The sequence below is a fragment of the Tachysurus vachellii genome, chromosome 11, assembly GCF_030014155.1.
Source record: "Tachysurus vachellii isolate PV-2020 chromosome 11, HZAU_Pvac_v1, whole genome shotgun sequence".
In the NCBI taxonomy this organism is placed as follows: domain Eukaryota; kingdom Metazoa; phylum Chordata; class Actinopteri; order Siluriformes; family Bagridae; genus Tachysurus; species Tachysurus vachellii.
In genome coordinates, this window is record NC_083470.1 from 24412712 (window position 1) to 24431580 (window position 18869).

At 38.7% G+C, this 18869-nt stretch overlaps 1 protein-coding gene across 1 annotated transcript; it reads left to right on the forward strand.

Annotated features, from left to right (window-relative positions):
- The first annotated feature begins 7262 nt into the window (after positions 1-7262).
- piwil1 (piwi-like RNA-mediated gene silencing 1) lies at positions 7263-16342 on the forward strand. Its single transcript, XM_060881271.1, has 21 exons — positions 7263-7382; positions 8496-8602; positions 9152-9260; positions 9600-9728; positions 10040-10254; positions 10719-10840; positions 10926-11006; positions 11137-11334; positions 11529-11637; positions 12398-12524; positions 12606-12723; positions 13058-13172; positions 13261-13448; positions 13822-13894; positions 14008-14208; positions 14310-14413; positions 14679-14749; positions 14905-15058; positions 15138-15263; positions 15392-15539; positions 16038-16342. The coding sequence occupies exons 2-21, from the start codon at positions 8534-8536 to the stop codon at positions 16152-16154; spliced, it is 2574 nt and encodes an 857-aa protein (XP_060737254.1). The 5' UTR covers positions 7263-7382; positions 8496-8533; the 3' UTR covers positions 16155-16342.
- Positions 16343-18869: the final 2527 nt, after the last annotated feature.

Here is an 18869-nt window from a genome sequence, read left to right on the forward strand (position 1 = left end):
AATGTGTGTCTGACTGACTGAATGTGTGTCTGACTGTCTGAATGTGTGTCTGACTGACTGAATGTGTGTCTGACTGACTGAATGTGTGTCTGACTGACTGTATGTGTGTCTGTCTGACTAACTGAATGTGTGTCTGACTGACTGTGTGTCTGTCTGACTGACTAAATGTTTGTCTGACTGACTGAATGTGTGTCTGACTGACTGTCTGTGTGTCTGTCTGACTGATTGAATGTGTGTCTGACTGACTGTCTGTGTGTCTGTCTGACAGACTAAATGTTTGTCTGACTGACTGAATGTGTGTCTGTCTGGCTGTGCACAAAAATGTCAGGGCGAAAACCTCCACACACTGGATAAATTGAGTTGCAGATCCAGATGGTTGTTTTTAATAGCTTTTAAAACCACAACAAACCTTTTGGAATGTATCAGATTTCATGCGTTTTCTTTTTCATCCAAAATACAAGAAAGTTTCTTCAAATCCTGTTCAAATTCCATATGGCAAAAAAAAAATTGCAATGGAGCTGCTTGTTTGAAGAAAAAAATAAAAACCACAAGAAAAATATCCCTATAGGCTATAAGGCTGGTTTGCTAGTGATGCCATATTGTTTTATTCAGTAGGGGATTATGTAATTAAATTACTTTTTTGTAATTTTCAAATCAGTTCCTACATGAAGTACAATTCAAAACTTATATTGTTTGGTAATGATTAATAGTGTTGATAATAATATAATACAATATCATATAATATAATAATAAACGGTGGGGGGCATGGTGGCTTAGTGGTTAGCTAGTTCGCCTCACACCTCCAGGGTTGGGGGTTCGATTCCCGCCTCCGCCTTGTGTGTGTGGAGTTTGCATGTTCTCCCCGTGCCTCGGGGGTTTCCTCCGGGTACTCCGGTTTCCTCCCCCGGTCCAAAGACATGCATGGTAGGTTGATTGGCACTCTGGAAAATTGTCCGTAGTGTGTGATTGTGTGAGTGAATGAGAGTGTGTGTGTGCCCTGCGATGGGTTGGCACTCCGTCCAGTGGTTCTGCTAGATGTGGAACAGGTCAAGGGCGCTGCACCGTCTGGCTCTGATTGTGTGTTATCATGTCTAGGGGAAGCTGATTGTGCCAAATGCCCTAGAAATTCAAGCGTACACTTAGAGGTCACGTTTGTTTGTTTGTGTGACTTAGAATGTGTTCTGTTAATATGCACTTTTTATGTTTAGTCATAGTTTTATTCAGACAAAGTCAGTGTTTACTTGTTAGTGGATTTTTATGTGCAGTTCTAGGAAATAAGGAAATGGAATATGAAATATTGAATAAAAAAAAAAGCACAAAAAGATTTAGAAAACAATATATATGTTCAGAAGTCAGAGTACAGTTATGGTACGCTGCATATGACTGAGAAGTTTAAATCTGAATAGAAAGTTCTGGAAAGTCCTGATGAGAACAGCAGGTCTTTCATGAGGTAAAGAGTGAATTCTGTTTTTGTTTGCTTGTTCACAATTCTGTTTATACTGTACAATACTGTACATGCGCCATTACAAAGTGTTTATAGAAATCAAGCAGAAATTGGTGAGGTTCAGAAAATTCTCAAAAATCTGCACGGACCGTGTATTTACAATAGAAACTCAGTACTTTTAATTCTTTTCTAATGTTACGGTGTTTATCATGTTTTTTAGTCCATTTTCAAATCAATATGAATATTTATTCAAATTAGATTTTAGCATTAACGAGACACGCTGACATGAATATTGGTAGAAATAAAAAAATAACAATAACAATAATATAATAATAAAAATAATAAACAAAAATAATGTTTCTGATTTGGACCCCGGTCTATATTTTTGAAATGTTGAGGTTCAAGGGTATGAATTTTAAAGACCCTTAGAACATTTATTTTACTGTCAGGTATAACACTAAACCTATCTAAACATGTATCCTATATATGCAACCCATATACACATGGAATAAGAAGTCACTGCGTTGTCTTTGATTAGCAGACACGCATGCTAATTAGTGCCAGAGTTAGCATCCTGCATCTGTCCCGTTCTGTATTGCTATACCGGACGAGTGCGGCTAATCAAAGTGACACTGCAAACATGGTACGATTACCGAGTTGTCATGAAAGTTCAGTTTCCCCTTCATTTCGACAGCTTGCTTTGCTAACAGCAGAACTAACTCTAAGGATATCTGTCAACTCTGTGGATTCAAATAATAAAAGATGTGAAAGCTTCTAAGCTGAAGTCATTAGACCACGACCTAGGCCATGGTAAACTGTTGCCTTGGTGTGTAGCTCTGGAAGCCATGTTAACTACTCCCTGAAGAACATGTGTTTCAAAGCCAGAAGCAGAACCGGGACAAAAGTGAGCCCCATTTGACCCACTCATTCTGCAGACTTCAAAGCAGTCCTTCATCTTCAATTAATTGAATTGCACTCTTGGAAAGTACAGTTCGTCATGTCTCAAATATCTTCCGACAATTAACGGGAAGCGAGGGGATTGCTTTGGGCTCGGACAGAGGGATGAAAACGTGGTCAGATGTTTCATTTTGCTAATTCATTCTTCGCCAGTAGACCAACTGCATGCTGAATTAACTGAACATATTCAGCCTGTCTTTTGCAATCGTGGGTTTCTAGAAGGATCTTTATCTCAAAGGACATTTGTTTCCACTTACGAGTTCAAAGAAGTCCATTCACATTAGTCAGAGCTGGTTAGCGTGAAGATAATGCTGTCATTTTGTATTTTTGCAGATTAAAGTGCAGAGTGTTTGGTTTATCAGGGAAACTCCGACTGTTTTTGTTCCTTCTTTCTTTTTTTTAGTTCAGCATAAGGCCTGTAAAAGGGAAAATATAAAGCACAGTGAGAGTAAAATATAAGAAACGATAAAAATGAATGAAGAGCATTTCTGTTTTAAACAGAAAACCTTTTCAAGTACCAGTTATCAGTGAGGCTTATGTATAAAATGAATGGTAAGGTTTTGTATGAACCTACGCTAAGTAAGCTAACACAGCAGATTATGAACTGGAGATTGCTTCATGAAGAATTCAGACTTTCAAAGAGAAGATGTCAACTCCATGTGGTGTTTGAGGACAACAACCTCCTCATCAACACACAATTATCAGACTGTATCTGACCGTAGAAAGGACATTACTCATAATAACACTCTCTGGTGTTTATAACAGTTTATAATCACACCCTCCAGTGTCACACAGATGTGGATGAAGTTCACTTTTGAGTCTGGTTCCTCTTAAGGTTTCTTCCTCTTCCATCTCAGGGAGTCTTTCCTCACCACGGTCACCTCAGTCACCTGAGGCTTGTTCATTAGGGATAAATACAAACATTAATATTAAAACATTAACATGAATTAACCGGAAAGACTCAAATAACCACTCTTTACCACCGTGGTGAGCAGAAAAGCAACGCAAGCCACTTTGAACCTTGAAGCAGATGAACTACAGCAGCAGAGGAACCACTCAGGGTCCCCAAGCGGCAGCCGAAAAAAAATAGGAAAGTCATGTACATTGTACGTTTATAACGGAAGCATTTTCAAGACGCCCGAAATGAACAAACATGCGGTGCGAGTTTAGTATTAAATAAAACGAGCAACACCGTGTGAATTTCCATCAAAGATAAAAGGGACACTCATCCATCTTGATCACAAGCAGGTAAACATTGATGGATGGGAGATTTCTCCCTCAGGACGAAGCATCTAATCAAGCTCAGATCTTATATATGAAAGCCATCCTGAAGTCTGCCCTCACATGCCATTTGGAGGTGCCAAGTGCTGGCTCTGAAAGCTTTCCCTGGCTGTGGATAAATGATGGGGGCAACTGGGATGTTGGGATGGGTGGGGTATGTGGTGCGGGTGTAGGGTGAGGGTGACTTTGCAGCAGAATCATTTACATTTGAATCATTAATGTTTCATCAAAGTGTTTGGGGAACAAGAACAGGAGAAATCAGGCTATGGAGCACTCCTGCAAAACTCACAATTTTTGTAGCAGCTTGATGTCGAGATTTCAAAAACGACAAGGCTGTGGTTACTCCTTTCATCAGGCCAGAAGGAGAAGCAGAGGAATGATTAAACCAGCATGCTTGAAATAAAAATAGGCAGATTTAGTATCTTTATTTCTGATCTTACTCAGTAGCAATCTGTAGAAATGACAGATACAATTTTTTTCCAGTCTGGAATTAATGGCACCTTAAGTTTAAACCATGGAAATTCTCCCTTAAAACACAGAACAATAAGGAAGACTGTGTGCAAAAGACATGGCATGGAGCATCAGAAAGCCCTAGCAGCAACTAAAAAAACTGCACTGTGATGAAGGATATGTTTTTTAGCAACATCTATTTGTAACTGGAAACACAAAAGGAAAGCATGGATTACACCGAAAAGACGACACGCATCATGTTTTGGAAGCAAACAACTGAAAGAAACAGACTAAGAAGCAATAACCAGCATGACAGGAGTAATTTATGAGTGACACAGAAATCATAAAAGCCAAAAAGCGTCTGCCTTTGACCAGGGACTAACACTTCCCGGGCTCATTAGGGCTTCGTTTTAAATCTGAGCTGAGCGTGCACAACAAAAAACACCAGCTCATTTCCAGACATGAGAGAATTCTCTCACTTTGAGCAGTCCACAGAAATGAGAAATGAGTAGCGTTCATTCAGTATTCATGTCAAAGTCTATTTCACTGCATCCTACAGACTCGCCTGATCATGCTTACTTCAAAACAAATGATGGCCGATGAACAGGAGCACACTGGGGTGGAGGGGTGGAGGGGTGTCAAAAAAATGACACAAGGAGGTGTTCTACTGAGGAATACAAAATTAGAATCATTTTTAGAGAGAGTGTTGTGTCTTGTGTTCATTATGTTATTTTTGCCAGAGGTATCTGGTAGCCCTGTTGTTTTCCTTTCCTCGTCCTGAGATGTGGGTGCAGTGAAAGGACTTATCTATGACCAGCATGACACAAGGGACATGTATACCTGTATGCACTATTTTAAATGACAACAGTAAAAATATAAACTACTGCACGTTTCTAGTTGTCTGTGTTGTTGCATTTATAAGTAAAAGTTAATGTGTTTTGCTTTGGCTACTGACACATTTAGGCCATAGAGTGTGTATTTTAGTAGCCATGTTAAACCTTTCCGTGTTTTTATTTATTTCTTTAATTCGAGCCAAAAATCAAATGCAAATGAGTCTCAAATGCAAAATGCAAGCAAACATCTCTAATGTTATAGGGCTAGAAATGACAATGTTCTGGTGCATATCGTGTCAGAGATTCGGCCTCATTGGGACTGAGCTGTGCTTCAAGAAGACTTTGCATAACACTTTAATTTGACTCATGGGATAGTTTTAAACATTACATCTAAAGAACAATGACGGTACTTAAACAGTGTCTGCAGTTCATCAAAAAAAAGCATTAAAGATTTACAATGGTTCCTAAAAAAAAAAATAAAAAAAAAGTTTTATGTTTAAACATTTTTTTATTTTATTTTATTTTATTTAATGTAATATGTTGTCCCAAACAGTACCCATAAAAGAAGGCTATGTTGGGTTATGTTGCTGTTTAATTGTAATCCTCTGGTTTGGTTTTATTATTGCTTTTAATGTTAATGCTTCACTGATTTAACATTCCTAAGATATTGAATTGTTTTTGAAATGGTTTCGTGGTTCATTGCATTTAATCCATGATATAAACAATGTGTTTAACATGTTGGCACAAAGTATTAGAGTATTTGAGTTCTTCCGGAAAAAAAATATGTTCTGGAAAGTCCAAACAGACAGTAATAGAAGCTTAGGATTAAACTTCAAGAATTTGATGGAAAGTACCATGGTCTGGAAGCCATTAAGCCGATTCCCATAATGGTCCATCAGCTTTTTGTCATTTATTTTGGTCATGTCTTTTCCAACATGTTCAATAGTATAGTATTTCCTTACAGTCAGTAGTATAGGAACTCGTTTTTTCATAAATAAAATAAAAGAAAGACTTTTTATTTTGAAAACTAGCATGTTTTGAACATCTTTCCCAGCAAAAGTGCTGTAGGTTTGTATTTATCTGTGTTTGAGCGTCATCTGGTGGACGGCCGCCATTTTTGTTTTTAAGCTCGTGCCACCTTCTTCCACCTTCTAATTGAGATCAACGTCAAAAAGTAGCGCCGACGACCAACTCACGACCCAAACCGAACTAGTTATAGTGTCCTTCCGATGAAAATAGTCCCTTATCTTATTTTAATTATTTTATTGTTTTTTTTTAAAATAGCATCCCATGAAATACGGACCAGAGATGAAAATACAAGAAAGCAGAAATTGTCATTTATATAAATTTAAATATATATATATATTAAAATGAATGCGATTACTGTTGCTCGGATGGATACATCAAAGAGAAGTGGTTAAGAGGACGGTGCATGTAGTAGGTCGAAAGTTAATTGAGCTTCTCAGAGCTGGACGATAACGGTGAGGTATATGTAATAAAAATATGACTTTAATATTTATATTTTCAACCGTATACGATTTTAAACTAATGTTAATGAAATAGTTAAGTGCAGTAAGTAGTACATTAAACGAACGAGCATTGTAATCGTTTAATAAAGTGTTTTACAGCGTAAGGAATATTAAAAAAAGTGCGAATTATACGAATTACTTAAATATACGATGTTTTTTTTTTGCTTCTTTTAATTTTGTACGACTTGTAGTTTCGTCCTCTCACGATTAAACCCAACAAATCTCTTTATGCTAACGATGTTAGCATCCTTTCCTCATAAATACGCGATGGATGATGCTGTGTTTTTCACTCTTTATTTATTTATTTATTTATTTATCATTGATTACAACTTTTTTCGACGTTTGTCGAAAAAAAATTAAATTTAAAATTACGTTTTTAAAAAAAATTAATAATTGTTAAAAAAACGTGCTAACCGTTATCTAAGCGCACGAGGCGGTTTGGTGTGGAGCACGTGCGTAGGTTAGGATCTGGGAGTATTGGAGAAGGTTTTGTATTTTTCGTTGATTATTCGATACGTTGTAGTTTTACAGTCGTATGCAAAAGTTTAGGAACCCCTGACAATTTTCATTTATAAATATTTGGGTGTTTGGATCAGCAATTTAATTTTGATCTACTAAATAACTGAAGGACACATTAATATTTCAGTAGTGAAATGAGGTTTATTGGATGAACAGAAAATGTGCAATATGCATCAAAACCAAATTAGACAGGTGCTTAAATTTGGTTGATTTTGAATACCAGGGACATCTCGGAGAATAGCGCGGACGCGCTTCACACCGCGAGCTGGCACGCGCGCCACACGTGCGACATTAGAGAAAGACGTGGTCAGTCACTGTCTGGACTCCAGGATAACTAGCCAGTTGCTAAAACGCGTGTCCGTGTGAACTGTAAGTGGACTTATGTTTTGGGTTTATTTAAGCCTGTTATTGTATTAGTCTATAGTTCTTGCAAATTTAAAGTTAGCTAGCTGGTGATTTTGTTGTTTGAGTTCTTCAACTGCTTGCTAGGTTGCACGTGCGTGTTGATTCGATATAATTGTTGAGCGCTCTTGCTCACGTTATTTATGTGCATTATTTACACGCTACAGTAGTTACACTCCATTAAGATAATGTAATTAATAGTGGGAAATAATCAGTTTTTACAATCTTCGCGCTTTTTTTAAAACCAAGATGGATAGCGTGTAGCAATGCTATATGTCAGCTCTGCCATAAGCAGTGACTGATCACCGTGTACATTTTGACAATGTTGGTTTGCACATGTATAGTTGTAGTTTTGTATACTGTTTGTTAAAATTGTTTTGTTAAGGCCAATTTTGAATGTTTTGCATTTTCTTATTATATATTCAAATTTTATATTTGGTGTTAAATAAATAATTGTTAAATGAAGTACAGAATCTGTGGTCTATCTCACAAAGAACAACGCCCCCACGCCCAACCCCTACCGCCTTAACTAACAAATTTTCAGGGGAAACCCTGAATACCTGTAACTACTTAGCACTGATTAATTGGAACACACAATTCCAAATTAAGCTTGAACTTCATAGACCGGTGCATCCGATCATGAGAAAAGGTATTTAAGGTGCAAGTTTGACTCTCCTCCGAGGAGTGGCAACATGGAGGCCTCAAAACAACTCTCACATGATCTGAAAACAAAGATTGTTCAACATTATGGTTTGGGGGAAGGCTACAAAAAGTTATCGCAGTGATGTACTGTAAGCTGTCAGTGTGCACTGTGAGGAACATAGTGAGGAAATGGGATGTGGTAGCCTAGTGGTTAAGGTGTTGGGCTACCAATCGGAAGGTTGTGGGTTTGATTCCTACATCCACTAAACTGCCATTGCTGGGCCCCTGAGCAAGGCCCTTAACATTCAGTTGCTCAGTTATATAAAAAATGAGATGAAAATGTAAGTCGCTCTGGATAAGGGCATCTGCTAAAGGCTGTAAATGTAAAATGGAAGACCACAGGCACAGTTCTATAAGTGTTTATGTATTTGTTTACAGTACAGTGGGAATAAGACAGAGTGAAGACCGTAGACGCTATGTCCGGACGCGCGAGAGCAAGACCACGTGGCAGAGCGCGTGGCCAAGAGACTGGGGCCCCAGGCGCGGTAAGGATGCACCATTTATACTGTTTTAAACTAATATTGATTGTTAATGTTTCTGGGTGTGCATCAGGAAAAGTGCTTTAGACAAACACAAGCTTTTAAATTAAAATTTTTATTTATTTAAATTTATTTGTAAACATTGTGCTTGTGTTAAAATAAGTTTTTTTTTTTTTTTTTTTTACCATCACAACCTCAACAGAACAGTTTTTAGAACATTGCATGTACTATAAAAGGTGTAAATTAATATTAGGGGTGTTATTGGTTGAAATTCATGATATGGTCGTGTAGAAAAATCACAGTGTAGATTGACCACCTTAAAAACACACAAGCGACCGGGAAAAGGCTTTTTGTGTGTTATTGTGTATGATAATAGATGGCAGGAGCGATGAGTTGTTTTAAAAAAAAAAAAAAAAGGCTGATTACACTGATTGCTCTGATATAACCGTTACTGAGGATATTGTGTAGGGTAAGGGTAAGTGCATAGTTGCTGAATGGGGGGGTGTTTCCATCATGCATTTGTATCCAAAGCTTCTAACACATGTTTATGCCCAGCAACCGCCTCTGCCTCAGAAGGAAGCTCAAGCCGTGTGGCCACCACCGCCTGAGAGAGAGCTCCCAGGGAGGGGAAGACAGAAATCTGCCCCCGTGGTGGCGGCAGAAGGTAGTTTTAAATTATCAAAGTATCCCGATGTTTAGCTGATCTCAGATTATTTTTTTTTCCTGTCAGGATAACTGCTGTATACCGAAGTACAAAGGTGGCAGCATCTACGTAGCAGTTCATGTGCTTGACCTTTTGGTGTCCCGTTAAGTGAAACGCGTTAATATTCTTCTCTGCACTGTGAATTAATGTTTTACATGTTAAGATTAAACAATTGTTTTCTGTAGCTGTGTTCGTGTATTTGAAGCTTTTTATGACGGTAATCTAATTGTTTCTGTAGCTGTGTTCGTGTATTTGACGTATTTGAAGCTTTTTATGATGGTAATCTAATTGTTTCTGTAGCTGTGCTCCAGATTTCTGCTGGCTTCCAGCAAGTGAAGCTTGGCGAGAGAGGAGGACGCAGGCGGGACTTCCATGATTCTGGCGTTAACACTCGCCAACTGATGGAACATGTCAAGGAGTCCAAGACAGGTCTGTGGTGATTTCAAAGGTTATTAAAATGAAGATTTTGCTTTTGTGATTTTATTGCAAAATTTATGTCCAATATTGTACATTTGCATTTTAATCTCTTATAGCTGCATTGCATATCTTTGTAAAAATGTATGTTTATTACTATGCTGTTTTGTTCTTCAAATACTGAAAAACATGATTTGTAAACAAATTTAAATACCTTATTTGCTTCAGACTGTGTATATTGTACAGTATTAAAGAACTGTATCATCGCTGTATTCATGTTGATCTATGAACTCTTAACACTGGTGTCTTTTTGTTTTTTTATTTAGGTTTGTCTGGATCTCCCATTGAGCTCAGAGCGAACTATGTGCGTCTGTTGTCGCGGCCCCAGTGGGCTCTGTTCCAGTATCATGTGGATTTTAAGCCTCCCATGGAGTCTCGGCGCGTGCGCATGGCACTGCTGTATAGTCACGAGGACGTACTAGGCACAACGAAGACTTATGATGGAACTATCCTCTTCCTGCCTCATCGACTTCATGACACTGTAAATGGCGACACACAAACAAAGGAACACTTCATGTTTTATTAATGTATGCTTTGGGGCTGCTTTTTAATAAGGTGGAAATGTAGTTAGTCTCAGCTCTGCCAAAGGCTTATGCCATGTTAGATGACAGTTTTCTAGCTCCACAATCCACACACAACCAACCGCCTGTAAAAGTAGTGAGAATATTTTTCAAGGATTCATAAAACAGCGTAGCACAGGTCTAGCTCTTAAAGTAATATTCAGTTTATCCCATGATAAACAAATTTCCGGTCAGAGACTTATGTATTTTTTTTTTAATGCTTTTGGTACAGGGAAACGTTGAGTATTGTCCTAGCATTTTCTCTTTAGTCAGATTTTTTCCTGTCCGTTAGAGAGAATGCTTTTGAATTCATTTGAGACTTCTTGATGTTTGAGTGTATTAGACATACATGTAAGGGACCTAATGGTGGAAGTGTTTTGTTTAGGAGACAGTGCTGTGGACTGAAAACAAGCTTGGAGAGAAAGTGCAGATCACGATCACACTGACCAATGAGCTGCATCCATCTTCTCCTGTATGTCTGCAGTTCTATAACATTATCTTCAGGCGGTATGAAAAGATACTTGCATTCAGCAGTAAATCTCATTGACTGTCTATTTAGCCTCAGTTTATTGACCAAATGTATTGTTTTCAGGATTCTGAAGATTCTAAACATGCAGCAGATTGGGCGTCATTACTACAACCCAGACGACCCCCTGAACATCCCACAGCACAGGTACTTGCTGTTTGTATGATAGAACAAGAATTCCACTCCTGGAAAGTAACTAGAGTAAAAGGCGTTAAAAGAAACGTGTGTATGTTGTCTTATTGACGTGTTTGACCTGTAGTCTGTTTCCTTATTGCAGGCTGACCATCTGGCCTGGCTTTGTGACCAACATCCTGCAGTACGAGTCCAGCATCATGCTGTGTCTTGATGTGAGCCATAAGGTTTTGCGCAGTGAGACTGTTCTCGACTTCATGTGCAACTTGAGACAGCAGTGTGGAGACCAGCGCTTTGTTGACGTCTGTACCAAAGAGCTAGTCGGAGTCGTCGTCCTCACCAAGTAATAATACACCTCGACACTAGGCTCATTTAAACTCACATTATCGTAGTTAGTGCATTTTAAATCGGTGACATTATAATAATTAACACCAGTTAGTTGATTACAAATATGTACACACACGAGTGCTACAGTATTTAAGTATTTGATATGCTGATTGTGCATCTATGCTTTACTAAAAAAAAAAAAAATGAAAGGTATAACAACAAGACCTACAGGGTTGATGACATCGCTTGGGACCACACGCCCACCAACACCTTCAAGAAAGGAGACACTGATATAAGTTTCAAAGATTACTATATGACGGTAGGTAGGAGTTATAAGCCCCGTTCACACTGCAAGTCTTAATGCTCAATTCGGATATTTTTCTCAGATCTGATGTGTTTTTTTTTTTTTTTTTTTTTTTTTTTTTTTTTTTTTTTTTTTTTTTTGTCTGTTCACATTACCTTTTTAAAATGCGGCCTATATCAGATACCAGTGTGAACTGTTTGCTGATTCGAACTGACCCACGTGCGCAAACGAACAATAACAATGACGTCACGCGCAGCACGACTTGTGCTAAAGTTGGCAAGGTTATGGAGGAAGTAAGCACTTTTGCTTTTCTTTCTAAATGTTTGTGTAACGGCAGCACAGAGACGCAGCGTTTTGAAAACCTTCGGATGTCAAGGGCAACTTTTGATTATTTGATCCTTTTTGTAGGCGTAGTCACATTTGTGTGCGTACTCACCGGCGCATAATTGTGACGAATGTCAATGTAGATTGACGTAAAAGTCGCATCAAATCCGCCTTGGGTTGTTCACACTGCGGCCAAATTGGGGGAAAAAATCAGATTTGGGTCTGATTCAGGACCACATATGGAAGTGGTCTGAATCTGATTTGAAAAAATCAGATCTGGGCTAGATTTGAGTGTTCACACTACTCCTGAGGAAGTCTGACCTGGTCACTTGACCCCAAAAAAATCTGATTTGGGCCACTTTTACCTGCAGTGTGAACGGGGCTATAATGACGCTTGTGGCTTCTGCATTTATGCTTGAGCCTATTTTCTGATTTCTTTGTGGATTTTTAGCAATACAATCTGCAGATCACTGATGAGAATCAGGTACTGCTGGTCAGTCATATTAAAAGAATGGGCCCTACAGGAGCTCCTCCACCAGGACCTGCCTTACTCATCCCGGAGTTCTGCTACCTCACAGGTCTGTCTGAGCGCTAGGAGAACCAGACACTTAATCATTGTGGACAACTTCTTATTGTGCTTATTATTGTCATTTGCGCAGGTCTGACTGATAACATGCGCAACGATTTTACCATCATGAGGGATCTTGCCACTCACACCAGACTGTCCCCAGAACAGAGGGAGAACCGCCTCAACAGATTCATTAGCAAAATAAACAAGTAATCAATGCGACTGCGCTTTAACTTGTATAAAGAAATATACACTTAACAGTCAACAACGAGAGAAGCTCTAGAGTTGTTAGAAAAGCGTGTGGATTTTAGATTCACTGAAAGTATGCAGTGTCCATATGGCTCGTGTATATACAGAGATTCTTCTACGTAACACATGCATGAACATATAGTGTGATTCTGGCTACAGTTTAAATAGCTGAATGGTAGATATTTTAAATTACTACTTTGTGTGTAGCAAACAAATTTACATGATATCATGCATATATTGTGGCGTTAACGTTCAAGTAAAATAGCCTCGTTGTTCAAAGCGAATCTCTTCCAGGAACGCCAGCGCTCAGGATGCACTCGGAAGATGGGGTCTAAACTTTGAGAACAAGATGCTGAATCTGACTGGAAGAGTCCTTCCTGCTGAAAGGATCCTCCAGGGAGGAAGAGCCGTAAGAGGAACCACAGAACGAACACACAAAAGGGTATGCGCTTGACTCACTCTTGCTGAATCGAGTATATTTGTGTGTGCACGTGCAGTACGAGTACAACCCGTGGGTCGCGGATTGGTCTAAAGAGATGCGAGGACTTCCTCTGATCAACAGCATACCTCTGGGAAACTGGCTGATGTTCTTTACACGCCGTAACGCTGACATCGCTCACTCCCTGATGCAGACCCTCAACAAAGTGTCTGGGCCCATGGGCATCCGAATGCAGAGGCCAGGAATGTGAGGCAACTCACTTAACCAGTGTTGGGAAAGGAATTTTTGGGAGATGCAGAGAATTTCTGTCTCGTGGGCTAATTTTAAATTCACTTCACGAAAGGGACGTTAGTGTGTAACTGCATTTGATCGACATCAAACACCGGTCATCAGTTAGGTAGTGCAGAACTTTGTCCTTATGTCATCAATATTTAGCTGCAGTCGATCAATTAGACAGAAGTGTATCATCTCAACAAATAAACTTCTTTTGAATTGGAACGCAGAGCTATTTAAAATCTAGCATCTATTTTATCCAGAGTAATCTGTATCATGTCCTAACTGTTAAAAAAGCAGCGTAGCATTCACACTTTTTCCTTTTTAACTCTTTTTCTCTGAGCAGGATCGAGTACGACGATCGACAGGAGGCTCTTCTGAGAGCTCTGCAGCAGAATGTGGGGCAACAAGTTCAAATGGTGGGTTTTGCTTTTGTAAAATCAAGCCTGACACTTGTTTGTGTAAAACTACATATGACTACAAAGAGAGAGTAACCTGCCTAGTCTTTATAAATCTTGTATGTGTCCATAAGGTGGTCGTCATCCTGCCCACCAACCGTAAGGATAAATATGATTGTGTGAAGAAGTACCTGTGTGTGGAATGTCCCACTCCAAGCCAGTGTGTGGTGGCGCGCACCCTCACCAAACCTCAGGCTCTCATGACCATAGCCACAAAAATTGCCCTGCAGATGAACTGCAAGATGGGAGGAGAGCTGTGGAGTGTCGAGATCCCGGTACTGTTCTGTTCCTCAAGCGCTGGGTGTTTCTCAGTGGTGTCTCCTAACCATAAAGGTATTCTATTGAAACATCTTTTTGACTTCTTTTCCCCTTTCAGTTGAAGCACTTGATGATTGTGGGTATCGACTGCTACCACGACACTGCTGCAGGAAAGAGATCCATCGGTGCACTGGTGGCCAACCTCAACCAGGGCATGTCCAGGTAATTAATTAATTAATTAAATGACACACTAAACCATTTTAAAAAGGTTGTACTGAACAACAAGGCTTTTAGATTTCAGTTTGTGTATCTCCGGTTTCTTCCAGCAGACCAGAATTTAATCTGTTAATCTCATGGGATGTTATCCTGTGTATTCCCAATTTCTTCTAAGGTTGCTTCCATGTCACCATTGCTTGAATTGTGTATAAATGTTCTGGAAGTATGTGGCACTGCTCTGTAATGACACAAGTAACTGTCCTTCTCTCAGGTGGTTTTCAAAGTGTGTCTTACAGAGCCGTGGTCAAGAGATCATCGACGGACTCAAAGTGGCTCTGCAGGGTGTGTGACGTCCTCTGTGCCGAACATGCTCGTTATGTATATCGTTACAGGACAGATTCCTTTTGTTTCTGTCGGTAACAGGCAGATGTTCGTTTACTTGATTCTGTAGTAACTATATTTATCTTTCTACTTTTCACATCGATTTCATTTATCAGCTGCACTGAAGACCTACTTCAGATACAACAAATGTTTGCCATCTCGCATAATCGTGTACCGCGATGGCGTGGGCGACGGCATGCTGCAGAGCGTCGTCAACTACGAAGTGCCTCAGATCATGCAGTCCATCAAGGCGATGGGAGAAGATTATGCGTGAGACTCAACACAATTCCTTAACACGCTGTGACACACTTTTGGGGGTTCTTTCACCCACTACGGTTTCTGTGTACAGGCCCAAGCTGACCGTGGTGGTGGTGAAAAAACGCATCGCTTCCAGATTTTTCACTCTCCTCGATGCCAGACTGTCCAACCCTCCTCCTGGGACGGTCATCGACACTGAAGTAACCCGGCCTGAGTGGTGCGTTTAGATTTTTAATTGAACTTAGATGTTTAGTTAGAGTGAATTGATTGTTTTCTCTTTCTCATTCTGATCCCAGTTTCCATTGCAGTTTGTGCTTTAAAATGCTGATGTCTTGATTTTGTCAGGTACGATTTCTTCATTGTGAGTCAGGCCGTGCGCATGGGCAGCGTCTCCCCTACTCACTACAACGTGGTGTACGACAGCAGTGGCCTCAAACCAGACCACATGCAGAGACTCACCTACAAGCTTTGTCACCTGTATTATAACTGGCAGGTAAAAGCCACGTACACGTTTGTGTTCATATGTTTTATAATTCTTGTTTATCATGCCGATTGACGAAGTAAGCAGGATGTAGACAATTTCTTTGATTGCAGGTCCATCGTTAGAGAATTCGCATCGTCTGATCTAAATGCGAGAACGCATCCTATCGCATTGTTACAGACTTCTGCCAAAATTTTATGGGAATGTTTTGTAAATCGAGACAAGTAATAATCTAGTGCATGATGGCTGAAGTCAAAAAGTCTTTAAAAAAAATAATAAAAAAAAATGCAGAGTTAAAGATTAGCTGTAACTACATGCTAGTGGGTATTTCTGTTTTCCACTGATTGCAATGGTGTGGATTGTTGCAGTTCATCTTTACACACACTGAGCTTTCTGTGTAGATGAATATATAATGTTTGTTTTGAAACAGTTTTTGAAAGTGATGTTTACTGTATTATTTTAGTTTCTCAACCTCTCATGATGTCTTTTTTTTTTCTTCCCCCATTTAAGGGAATTGTGCGAGTTCCTGCACCGTGTCAGTACGCTCACAAACTGGCCTTCCTGGTCGGTCAGAGCATCCACAGGGAGCCCAACGTCAACCTGGACGACTTGCTCTACTACCTGTAAAAAGGTCACACGTGATGACCTTTGTATTACGTTGGGGGGGACAATTGTTATGCAGTTCATGTCATTTTGATTTTACAGTTTAGGTTTTATTTGTTAACCTGATATTTCTGTTCTTGGTTGTAATATTAGAATTTTAGTAAAAATTAGCTTTAAAAAAATGTAATTTCTTTGCAATTTCTGTTAAAAGTAAAACGCAGTCTGCGAAACCAAAGCTTGTTTTTGTTGTTTTTTTTGTTTTCAACAATTGTTCCCAATTAACACTAAATTCATATTGTGGGAATGAAAGACTTGATTTTGAATTTGACGATTTTCTTTAATGTGTTTTCTTGTACATCACCAAATAAAAGCACTTTGTCTGCAGATTGCCCACTCGCACTTTTTGTGGTCGTCGAGGTGCCATTACTTAAAACATAAAAATAATTCTATATGGTTCCAACATTTATTCTGCAGTTCTTAATTATTTAAGACTTGGTGAATAAAAACATTTTTTTATTGCATGTCCAGTTGATGTTCTTTCACACACACGCTTTTAGGATTGTATGAGTTTTAGATGGAGCTGCTGTAATAAACTTTAATAAAGTAACCAGAAAGTTTAAAATGACAACGCAGTATGTGGAGCACAGATTAAGTTTGTGTTGTGTTAAAAATATATGATGAAATTATTGATAAACTGTGTGTGTGTATATATACAGGTGCTGGTCATATAACTAGAATATAATCAAAAAGTTGATTTCACTAATCCCATTCAAAAAGTGAAACTTTATTATATTCGTTCATTACTCACAGACTGATATATTTCAAATGTTTATTTCTTTTAATTTTGATGATTATAACTTGACAACTAAGGAAAATTATATTAAATTAAATTCAGTATCTCAGAAAATTTGAATATTACTTAAGACCAATACAAAGAAAGGATTTTTAGAAATCTGGGCTGACTGAAAAGTATGAACATGAAAAGTATGAGCATGTACAGCACTCAGTACTTAGTTGGAGCTCCTTTTGCATGAATTACTGCAGCAATGCGGCGTGGCATGGAGTCGATCAGTCTGTGGCACTGCTCAGGTGTTTTGAGAGCCCGGGTTGCTCTGGATAGTGGCCTTCAGCTCTTCTGCATTGTTGGGTCTGGCATATCGCATCTTCCCCTTCACAATACCCCATATGGGGTTAAGGTCAGGCAAGTTTTCTGGCCAATTAAGAACAGGGATCCCATGGTCCTTAAACCAGGTACTGGTAGCTTTGGCACTGTGTCCAGGTGGCAAGTCCTAAGTCCTGGTGGAAAATGAAATCTGCATCTCCATAAAGTTAGTCAGCAGCAGGAAGCATGAAGTGCTCTAAAGCTTCCTGGTATACGGCTGTGTTGACCTTGGACCTCAGAAAACACAGTGGACCAACACCAGCAGATGACATGGCACCCCAAACCATCACTGACTGTGGAAACTTTACACTGGACCTCAAGCAACATGGATTGTGTGCCTCTCCTCTCTTCCTCCAGACTCTGGGACCCTGATTTCCAAAGGAAATGCAAAATTTACTTTCATCAGAGAACATAACTTTGGACCACTCAGCAGCAGTCCAGTCCTTTTTGTCTTTAGCCCAGGTGAGACGGTTCTGACACTCTGTGCTTCCTTGTACCATACAAGAACCAGAAACCGGGCAGGAAAAATCACCACTGACCCTTCTCACCCTGAACACAACCTCTTTCGGCTCCTCCCTTCTGGCAGGCAATACAGAACTTTGCTTTACAGAACTGCCAGACACAGGAAAAGTTTCTTTCCCCTGCTTCATATCTATAAGTACTGCATTATCAAAATCACATCATCTGTGTACATTACACACACTACTGCTGCTGTATATTGTACAAAAAGCATAATATTGCACAATATTGTTATTTGCACTACCATGTGCTTCTCACACTTTATGTACATAACTGATCAGTCATATATTCTGTATTCATATTTAATACTCATTCTGTCTAAATTGTATCTCATCGTCTGCATTGTCTTGTACAGTTTGTATAGTATAGTGTTATTTATGTCTGTACTTTTGAGAGTCACAAACAGCTGGAACCAAATTCCTTGTGTGTGTCAACACACTTGGCCGATAAACCTGATTCTGATTCTGATTCTAATGATTCAGTCCAATAATTAGACAACAATGACCATTTTTTTCTTCATGTATAATTTACATAAAAGAAAAACAATAACAAGTGGAATTCTGTGGGAAAATACTATACATTAGTATTGTCATTAAAATGTGTCAAGTATTGGCATAATTGCCTAACGAATTACTTTATTCCTTCATTTAACCAACGTTTTAATTTAACAATAAATCCGAGGTAACTAAATAAATTCATTATCAATTAATTTAAATAAATTCACAAAAGAGAAAAAAAACCCAAACAGCTTGCAAGCGATTGTTCAATCTGTTAACAACGAATATGTGTGTTTTTATTTATGCTTATTTTAGATTAAAAGCCAAAGTGGAATTCTGGGAGAAATTATATATATATATATATATATATATATATATATATATATATATATATATATATATATATATATATATATACTCTAATTGCACTAATTACATTTTTTGCCTATATATATATATATATATATATATATATATATATATATATATATATATATATATAGAGAGAGAGAGAGAGAGAGAGAGAGAGAGAGAGAGAGAGAGAGATAGATAGGTAGATAG